This window comes from Spinacia oleracea, chromosome 4 (genome assembly GCF_020520425.1).
Source record: "Spinacia oleracea cultivar Varoflay chromosome 4, BTI_SOV_V1, whole genome shotgun sequence".
NCBI lineage: Eukaryota > Viridiplantae > Streptophyta > Magnoliopsida > Caryophyllales > Amaranthaceae > Spinacia > Spinacia oleracea.
The window spans coordinates 183,078,249-183,088,640 of NC_079490.1; the positions used below are offsets into that span (position 1 = coordinate 183,078,249).

Sequence of the window (10,392 nt, forward strand, 5' to 3'; positions counted from 1 at the left end):
ATTATATAATATCTATACACTCCACCCCCACCCCCACTCCCTAAAATAACATGGTCCCCACTTGTTTTTCTTATTAAAATATCTATTCAACCCCACTTGTTTTATTACTTTATTTCATTCAATTCTTTTTATTAATACCCGTGCCCGGTCAAGTGTATCTCTTAAATAAATACGGAGGGAGTATAAAGTAATAAATTATAATCTGGCGTATTTTGAGAATTAATGCATCTTCCAGCATTATCGAAGGAAATCTCTCCTTTGAAAAGTGATAATTAAAATAATAATTAAAAAAATGTTAAATTGAGCCGAAAATGAAGATTTTGATACGGAGTATGCTATTAAATTGAGCCCACCACAGTGATATTGGGTGGTTCTTTGTTTGTTTGAATCAAAAGAAGAATGGATGCTTTAGGAGGTTCTTCATGGTGGAGCACCCACCCTTTCAATCAATTCCGGCAACGAGGAAGAAAACGTAGAGGAGAGAGAAACAACAAACGCAATGTCTCTTCGTCGGATTCTGCCGCACAATCCACCGCCGGCCACCGTTTCCCACTTAAACAAGCGGTCACTGCCGGATCTCTCGCTTTGGCCGGCGATACCATTGCTCAGCTCCGACATCGTTGGACTTCTAAACCTGACTCCGACACTGTTTCTTCCACTTCCGATGACTCAGATAAGGTTCAACTTTTATTCTCTCTCCTTTTCAGTGACTCGTTGTAGTTGAAATGGTGTGTGTTTGCAACAAATTGTTGGTTAAATACTTGAGTGAAAGATTTTGTGCCATTTATGCAATTATTTGGCCGCCAATTTTGTTGTATGATCAATCATATCACATTTTGTGCAATTTTTGCTGGGTGTGTAATGAAATTGCAGTTTTTCAATTTGATTGTTTTTGTATGATTTGCTGGATTGTATTTTGCGCTTGTGTTTCTTATTTAGAATGTAAACTGTATGATTGATGAATTTTGATTGAGTCAAGGACAACAGACGTTGAAAATTGGCCCTCTCTGCCGAAGAGACAGGGGCTCCTGTGTTTCTTGTTTTGTGTGTTAGAACATACATTCATGCAATTGATGGCTGTGTAGAGGTTTATGCACAGTACAGCATACCCAAACTAGAAAGCAACAATTTAGCATGAGCATCTATACGGGAAAGTAACACGTTTGTTTGTGCAAAAACACAAGAACAACTGACCAGATGGTGAGGTTTAGGGAGATCCACTGTAAACAAGTTAAACACTGGCCTACCATTACTGTGTGCATAATGTCATTGCAGTTTCTTGATTACGATTTATGTATGTTTCTGTATGGTTTATTGATTTGTATTTCACGCCCGTGCTTCTTATTTGTAGTAATAGGTTTATTGGCAATTTTTTGCTTGTTTTTTTTTTGTAGAATTCTCTTGCATTGTCATGACTTCATACTATTGGAAAGTCTTTCATAGTGTTAGCACATACATTCATGAAAGTGATGGTTGTATTGAGGTTTATGCATAATATAAGTATTATATGGAATCCAGAAACAAATTAAGCATTGGCGTTCTATATGGGAGAGTAACACGTTTGTTTGTGCGAATGATTGAATAAGTTCAGCACAAGAACACCTCGGCATTTCCTCCCCCATTAGGGCAAGGTTAAGAGAGATCCAGATGTATACAAGTTTAAGCCTAACCTGTCATGAAAATAGTATTTAGTGATTTGATCGTGCTGTATTCAATTATGTGCGTCATGCCTTAATCTATGCCTTCTCTCTGTTGGGATTGTCAGATAGCCAAATTTCAGCTTGCTTCTCCTTCCCATCGGCTGAATGTGATTCAATCTCCGATTCATGTATTGAATGTGGCATTTTAGATACGGAGTACCTTCTTATGAAAGCGATAGGCTGAGGCTCAAATCCTCAACCCACTTACCCAATTCTCCCCCTCCCCCACCTCCTCCTCACTATATGGGTTGGCCTCAATATTGTTATCTTGAGAATTTATCCAAGTGGAACTGTGAAAGGTGAACTTGAATTGCCATCAGGCATTCAAGCTCATATTTGATCGGTAACTCGCTGAGATTTTTCTGGCTTTATTTCATGGTATTTGCATTGTGGCATTGTAGATTTAAGAAAAATTAACTATGGTTTTTTTTGCAGGATATTTTCCAGATTCTTCTTGCGAATCATGACTGGCTACGAGCCCTTCGAATGACTTCCTATGGGTTTTTGTTTTATGGGCCTGGTTCTTATGTGTGGTATCAGACCCTAGATCGATATCTACCTCAGCCAACAGTTCAGAACCTTCTGACAAAGGTATTATTCTCTAAGACTCTAACACTAGACACCATTCCTCCAAAATTGGAGAGATCTAGAGGGAAAATGGAGGTCACCTTCTCTTTCCCTTTGTTTCCCCTCTCCGTCCTCATCTTTCCCTCTCCTTCCTTTCCGTTCTATCTTTCTAAGTTGCTATCCAAACGCACCGTAAGTGCTGTCATTGTTTACTATCATTGTTGTTGCCTTTGCTTCTTATGTTATTTCCTTGTTTGTTTTCTCTCATCATTGAGTGATTGATTGGATTCACATGCTTTCTGTTTGATGGATTGCTCCAAACCTGGACTTGTGCTATCCGAGGTTAATCATTTAACAACTCTCAGGTTTTGTTGAATCAAATAATTCTTGGTCCAGCAGTTATTGCTGTTGTCTTCGCATGGAACAATTTATGGCAAGGGAAGCTGTGTGAGCTACCAAAAAAATACCAAAAGGACGCCCTTCCTACTTTGCTCTTTGGTAAGCATGCAAATACAATTGTTATGTGTTGTTTTTTTATTCAAGGTCAAGAAATCCTTTTGAGCTCACGACTCTGATGTTGTGTATTTGTATTTGAATTGCAGGATTTAGATTCTGGGTTCCATATAGTGTACTGAACTTTTGGTACTACTTCTATCTCTTTCTTTTATGTGGAAAAATGAATTATATATTGATGTCATGCTTTGGGATAAACTATACGTAGTAATATGCACTTAGTAGTTGACACAATACACACCTATAAAAAAATTGTCAAAATAAGAGTAGACTTTTCCCTGATTTCTTAACGGCTTTTCAAATGTGAAAATGAATTATTGCAAATGTTGACATGTAAATATGTTAATTAGTGAGTACGGAGCACCAAGGAAGGCTTGACTAATGGTAAAGCCGTAAAAGTTTGGCCTCATGACTTTCAAGGTCATGGGATCAAACCGTATTGGGCACTTTGGGATGAGGATTCCATTATACTTCCCCATCACTCCGAGGTGCCGGGGTTTAGCAGGTTCCGTCTCCAGATATCTAAAACAACGTGTTAAAAATTTATTAATTTTTAACTGAAGGATATGAAAAGGAAATGATTTACTTGATCAACTACATATACATTTTTGAAGAATGCAAACATTTGGGGACATCTAAAAGAGAATTGTAGGCAACATTTAGAAATGGAGTATATGTCTTCTCTATTGTTCCAAAATGACAGCTATTAACAAATTACCTAGTATTGATCCCGTGCTATGCACGGCTTTTGTTTTGTTTTAAAAGTGAGTTTAATTTTTCAATTTATCAAAAAAGAGTAAATATATTTCATTTCTTGTTTCACTAAGAAAACAGTGAAGATAGAAATATAAATTGGTATGTTTCTTGAAATTAATAGAAAAATTTAAAGATAAAAGGGTATGAAGTTTATTGGAGGTGAAGGGGCATGAATTTTTTTGGTAGTGAACAAACATGGAAGTGGAGAAGGAAGGGGCATTGATTTTTTTGGTGCCGAAAAGACATGAAATTGGAGAATGAAGGGGCATGAAGTTTAAAAAATATAAAATGTGAAGATGTTTGCAAGGAGGGACATGTGGCACTCCAAATTTCTTGCAAATGTGTCTGTTATTAAATTGTTAAATTGATCTCCCCTGGCTTATTGTAGGGTTGTTCCTCTTCAGACACGGGTGGCTTTCATGTCATTTGGGTCCATCTTTTGGAACTTTATCCTCTCTTCAAGAATGAGCAAGTAATGCTGCATTGCCATGATAAAATTGTGCAAACAATGTGAAAATTTCTACAATCCAGCTTAACAGGTGCCAATCCTGATTAGGTTTCTTTCTTCCTAGCCGCTGATCATGCAAACTGTTCCAAACTAAACCACGAGCCTAAACAAGGTACTACTTGAATGCTTCGGATTTGACAGACCGACAAGAATTGATCTTACTTAAATTTGGCTGGATAATTTCACTGAGCAAATTGTAATGGTCTAGGAGATAATTTCACTGTTATATTTGTTTTTTTTTCAGACTTTTGGTTTTCAGGTCAGATTTTTATGAACTTAAATTTGATTGCAATTGAAATGTAATGTGTTTGCGGACGCGGAACATTTTGATGCAAATTGAAACATACACTGCTGAAAAATTTACTGGCTCAAAATTCACGTGGAGTTTGCGGACGCGGAACATTCTGATGGAAATCGGAAACATACACTGCTGAAAATTTTACAGGCTCAAAAATCATTGTGGAGTTGCTGTTGACAATGACTTAATTTTGGAGAAGTGTTCAAATTTTTCATAAAATGGCACACACGGACACATACTATGCTACTAGTGTCAGTGTGGTAGTACGTAGTAACTGATTTTGTGTTAAATTCCTTCCTAATCCTATGTGTGTAAGTTAAAGAAAGCGATTTATGCTCTCAAGCAAACCCCCTGGCTTGGTACACTGGACTCACAAATTATCTCGTTGGACAAGGTCTCAAATGATGTGTTTCAGACACATCTCTTTTTATTCTCCATCATTCTACTATACCAATTTATCTCATTGTGTACGTGGATGGTATTATCGTCACTGGGCCTAATCCCACTTATCTTGAATTGTTCATTAAATTCGTTACCAACGGGTTTTCTTTGAAGGATCTCGGTAATCTCTCGTACTCTTTTGGTGTTAAGGTCATGCCCACCCCCATAAGGTCTCTTTCTCAGTCAACAAAGATATATTTTTGATCTCCTTGAACGAATGGGTATGCTTAAGTCATATTCTTCTGAACTTTTTCTGGCTGAATTGAATAAATAATAATACAACAATAGTAATAGTAATAATAATAATAACAACAACAATAGTAATAGTAATAATAATAATAACAACAACAATAACAATATAACCATAATAATAAAAAAAAATTAAAGATGAACATTACAATATAATTAAGAGTAATACTTTTTTTGATTTCTAATACTTGCAACGTTGGTCACTTTTACGTATGCCTATGCACAACTTTGATCATTAATATCTTTAATTCACTTTAAACAAAAGTTATAAAAAGTTAATACTTTGAAGCTACAAATTGAGACGAATTTAACAAGATCATACATGATTATGTTTTTTCTTACCTATAAATCACAACAATAGTCAAAATAGAATATGTGAATACTGAATAGTGTAAAATACACAAGCGTTGCGAGTATTAAAAATCGGAGGAAGTAATTAACATCATGATAATAAACAAAATAATAAAAATTAAAAAGAATTGCCTGGCTTTGTAAATATTGAAACGGTGATCCGATCAATCCAAACTCAACCGAAAAAAGTATGCAACTAAAACCGTTGAATCCTTTGTCAAGACCCCACAAAGAATCAGATTCTTTCTTTGATATACATCAAAGTCATTTCTGTGACACCCATTACCCATTGCTGAGTATCTTCAACAGGTACAGAATAAAGTAGCAGAACAATTTACAAAGTGTAAGTGGCAAGAGACAGGCAGCAATGCTTAGTATGAGACGAAAAACTTGAATAAAACTCCATTCTTTTAATGCTATAAGAATTCTCTGCACTTAGCAGCAACCCTAAAGATAATCTCCATTGCTTTAACCACAAAGACTTGATCGAAAAGGCACAATGATCAGGGGGTATAGAGATTCTCCATTTCATCAGGATGAGCAACTCAGATGGAACCATCATTCTATTTTTCAAGACGTAAGGCTAGTAGTTGAATTATATAACTTTGAATGAAGTGCTATAATCTTATTTCATGTTGTTTGATGTAAATATGACTGCAGAACCCAAGAAATGGCGCACCGGCTGGATACAGGCCGTTTGAGGAAACACCTGTCATAAGACCCTTTGGCCTAACAAGGTAAATCTTAAAAATTCTTCACATGATATGCACATGTAAGGAAAAGGAAAAGGAAAAGATAAAGATGTGAGATGGTGTACAGTTCACCTTCGATGTGTTGGGTAAATCTAGCATATTCGTTTGTTTTTGTGTTTAGAGCAAGATTAGCGCTAGTCTGAGCAACGGTCTTATTGAGTATTAATCTAAGACCTCCCATTTAAGTGGAAGAGTATGACAAAAGTTTGAGCAAGAGTCTTGGAATTCCAAGACTCTACTTAAGACTTTTAAACCGTATATTCAATCTTAATTATGATTATTTTTTCTTTTTTATTTTATTGTTTTCTTAAGTTTGAGGAGTTTTGAATAAGTACGAGGGGTGAAGTGGAAAAATTAAGTAAGTCTGAAAGGGTCTCAACAAGAATATGAGAAATTAAAAATTAATAGAAAAGATTATGTGGAAGTCTTAGCTTATACCAGCGCTAATCTTGCTCTTAGAATAAGTTTAGAATGATATTATGTTGATTGTCTATATGTATAGCAATAGTGGTCCTACATTTTTTATAATTATGATGTGAAATTCAGACGAAAAAGGACATGTTTGGAACTTTAGATTAATAGATAAAGACTAATATGTTGCGTTAAACGGATATTGTGTTGTATCAGTAGTTGATTAGACCTGTAAGTAAGCATGAACCTGCAACACGGACAGATTTACAAACTCTGATTGCTGATGTTGAATATGGAGATTCTGTTTTTTAGAACTGAGGCCTAATTATTGCAGTTTTCCCTCGGATTTTTATCCTGCAACACGGTTTGTAATTCTCAGCAACAACACAGGTCACGGTGACGGAATGAACCCTAGGTTTCCACAATCTTCACAGAGGATAATACCCAGATACACTAGCAATGAAAGCACGCATGTACCTACAGAAACCGATGATGACTCAAAGCTGACAAAAGAAGAACAAGTGATCGTTCTCAAGAAACTAAAGAAAGAAATATACAATCCAATGCCTAAGATTCTGGCAAGAAGAGTGAGCTTATACTACAGGGATGTTAACAGAGACATTACTAGCAAGTCAATGGAAAAGCATAAAGATGAAGATGGGAAAAGTTGTGCTGTTTGTTTAGAGGATTTTGAAGCTAGAGAAGAAGTGATGGTGACACCTTGCAGTCATATGTTTCATGAAGAATGCGTAGTACCTTGGGTGAAAAACCATGGAGATTGTCCTGTTTGTAGGGCCACTTTTTATGAGAGGAGAGAAAGACTAATTAGAGGCCAGCCATTCAACGACAACAACAGAGGGGTTAGGGTACCTGCTCTGTTTTCTGATGAGCTCCTTTCTCTTTTCCAATCACTGGATGAAGCTTTTCCTTGGAGATTTTTGAACTAATTTCTCCCAGATTTTACAAAGTTATGCCATGGCATAGAGGATAATTAATCGTGTAATGTGTAGTATCAAAACAAGTACAAGTATAATATATATATTTCGAAAATGATAAAGTTCGCAACATGCGACCTTTAAGTCGTGTCACAATGATGACATGGCATGCTTATGTGTCATGATTTAAATTGGAATCTAAAATATTTAACTTATAAAAATCCATTATATATGTTTCAAAAAAGGTAGGAAAATCTTAATATTCTAATTTGTTTCCTTCTTTATATCGACTACCTTATTTACATATTTTCATAGTAAAAATATTGAATTGATAGTAAAAATATTCTGATGACACATAGCCTACGTGACGCCTATATGTACCAATTAAATTGCGACACATATGATTGTGATAACTTAATGTTGTCACAACTTGCGACCTTTATCGTCACCTAAATATTTATCAAACTTATGGTTGGGCCTTTCATAGTATGACATGATCAATTCAAGATGCTGCAAATTGCATGAATGCAAGATCTAATGACAATAATCCGAGAACTATCAACTTTTTATTCAATCAAAATATAGGATACAGTCATACAGGTAGTTACAAACCATGTAAAAGTCCCCAATATAAGTTTATAGGATCAGTTCACATTTTTGTCGCAACTCAATCACCAGGTACTATTTTAGGTTCCGTACACGTACGGATATTCAAAACTTATTAATTGACCTTCTTTTTTATAAAATATTTAACTGAAATATTTTTCCCTAAATCTAATGCGTAATTAATAAATCTTGAACGTAATCTTTAATCATCTAAGATAAAATTTTCTCTCTAATATGTATTTTATATTTGAATTATATGTTGAATATGATAATTTGACCAAAATATTTTATATGCTTAATATGTTAATTTGACCAAAATATTGAGTAAATATATTTTCTATAATTGATTCGGAGTATGTCGATTTGACTAAAATATTATTAAAATCGTCTAATACTATAATATTCTATAATCTTATACTGTATTTCTTTTCCCATACATAGCAGCTTATACAAAAGAAGAGAAAATAAAATAATAAGTAAAGTAGATTAGTTTTTTAAGAAAGACTTTTTTGGCGGGAAGATGACATGTGTCATTCCCCACGCTTGTTTTAATATAATCTCTATTTTATAAGAGCATCTCCAACCGTAAGCTAATTTGACAATCAACTTGTTATGCCACATAAGATTTCAAGCTATTTTATTGTCTAGCTAATTTGTGCTCCAATGGCTAGCAACTAGCTTGTTATTTAAATTAGTCCCACTTGCCCCACTTGTCAATTAATTATTTGACAACTTTGGGAGCTAGTTGTCAAGCTAATTTGCTTGGCCAAGCTAATTTATTATTTTCACTCCAATGATCTAGCTATTAACTTGAAACTTTTATAAATTTCAAGCTAGTCCCTAGCTACAACCATTAGAGATGCTCTAAGGTAACTCTTGAGGTCATTATAGTAAATGACTTTTTAGGTTCCCTGTAGAATATTCTATAATACCATACTCACAATTAAAATTGAGAAATAATGCCAAGATTTAAGGAAAGTGCGATACAAATTTACTACCTATGCTATTTTCCTAAAGAAAGCATTCTTATTAGAAAATAGTCAAAGCAAGATTATTTAGTGACAACAATTATTCGGTAAAATATGCAAATAATACATATAGTATATTCACTTTTAAAGATTAGGATAAAAACGAAGTAATAAAATGCTTAAAGTATATAAGTACTCCGTAATACAAAAGATTTAGTAGTCATTTTTTAAGATTAGTAGCAAACTGTATGATTACTTTATTATACACTAGAGATGTAAGGGGAAAAAAACATACGCTTTACTCAGCAAAATATTAGTGTTCAATACAATTTGCTAAGAAGAAGTAAATTATACTCCCTATTAATTATACACTAAAGATGGAACAACAAAAGATACATTAATAACACTGATTAATAATGTTGGTAAAATAATACTTGGAATAAGAAGAATATCAAGGTATATAAGATCGAAAGTCGAAATGGAGGCATAAATTAATACTCCATTTCGGTCGAAGGTCGAACGTAATACCTAATTTTTTTTAAGAAAAAATTAATTTCTGATTCAGTTTTATAGGTTATTGTTTCGACTTACCATATATATTTAATTGTGGTACTTTGAGAGTAATAATATTATACGACCTCACACAACACACGTACTTTAGCCTTTAGGCTACTTAGCTACGGAGATAAAAATTAGTATTTTAACAGGCTTCAATCTATTACTCCGTATAACTAAATGCTTTTATGATTTTATTTAGGTCATATTGTATTTAAAATTAAAAGGGAATTCTTTTACTCCTAATGTATGTAATCCTGTCATGAAAAAGGTATTCCCAGCCTCCATAACCAATTTTTTTTTTCGTGGTGTTATCCACGTCAATTGAATATTTTAATCCAGAACATTCCTATAATGTTAATTATGTGCTTCAAATCAATTGGCAGAGGAGTGCAAATTGTTAGACAAGTGTATTGCAAGGGAAAAAAAAAGTGAAACCACTATTTTATATGTTTAATTTATTTATTTTGGCACTACAATTTAAATATTTCGTCATGTAAAGACATGAGTATTACATTGTTTCACTAATTAGATGTTTATTTCATGAAATGATGTCTAATTTTTCTTTAGATATGATGAACTTTGTAAATAATTTTTCTTGGCTAGTATTTTTTATGTTTAGTTGTAATAACATAACTTTAAATTTTTGTAAACTCTCGCATGCATCGCGTGCATAAAAGACTAGTGTAATAAATTAGAAGAGCAACTTTTGTTTCTCTATTTTGAATCTCGATCTTATTTGCATACTTAAAATTTTTATTTACATAATTTGCAATGAGCGG

General features: G+C 33.9%; 2 protein-coding genes across 3 annotated transcripts; both read left to right on the forward strand.

Annotated features, from left to right (window-relative positions):
- The first annotated feature begins 324 nt into the window (after positions 1–324).
- Positions 325–4,418, forward strand: LOC110783733 (uncharacterized). Its single transcript, XM_021988099.2, has 5 exons — positions 325–678; positions 2,136–2,291; positions 2,633–2,765; positions 2,870–2,909; positions 3,925–4,418. The coding sequence occupies exons 1-5, from the start codon at positions 400–402 to the stop codon at positions 4,010–4,012; spliced, it is 696 nt and encodes a 231-aa protein (XP_021843791.2). The 5' UTR covers positions 325–399; the 3' UTR covers positions 4,013–4,418.
- Positions 4,419–5,410: 992 nt separating this feature from the next.
- On the forward strand, positions 5,411–7,706 carry LOC110783735 (uncharacterized). 2 transcript variants are annotated; one of them, XM_021988101.2, is made up of 3 exons: positions 5,411–5,960; positions 6,044–6,120; positions 6,926–7,706. In XM_021988101.2, the coding sequence occupies exons 1-3, from the start codon at positions 5,883–5,885 to the stop codon at positions 7,491–7,493; spliced, it is 723 nt and encodes a 240-aa protein (XP_021843793.2). In that variant the 5' UTR covers positions 5,411–5,882; the 3' UTR covers positions 7,494–7,706. The 2 variants fall into 2 exon arrangements, with proteins under 2 accessions (XP_021843793.2, XP_021843792.2); XM_021988100.2 differs by having other exon boundaries at positions 5,432–5,960; positions 6,881–7,706.
- Positions 7,707–10,392: the final 2,686 nt, after the last annotated feature.

Coding starts and splice junctions, on each gene's coding strand:
- LOC110783735 (XM_021988100.2), top strand. CDS start 5,883: ATGATCAGGGGGTATAGAGATTCTCCATTTCATCAGGATGAGCAACTC. Junction 5,961..6,043: donor ATCATTCTATTTTTCAAGAC/GTAAGGCTAGTA, acceptor ATATGACTGCAG/AACCCAAGAAATGGCGCACC. Junction 6,121..6,880: donor AGACCCTTTGGCCTAACAAG/GTAAATCTTAAA, acceptor TAATTATTGCAG/TTTTCCCTCGGATTTTTATC.
- LOC110783733 (XM_021988099.2), top strand. CDS start 400: ATGGATGCTTTAGGAGGTTCTTCATGGTGGAGCACCCACCCTTTCAAT. Junction 679..2,135: donor CTTCCGATGACTCAGATAAG/GTTCAACTTTTA, acceptor TTTTTTTTGCAG/GATATTTTCCAGATTCTTCT. Junction 2,766..2,869: donor CCTTCCTACTTTGCTCTTTG/GTAAGCATGCAA, acceptor TTTGAATTGCAG/GATTTAGATTCTGGGTTCCA.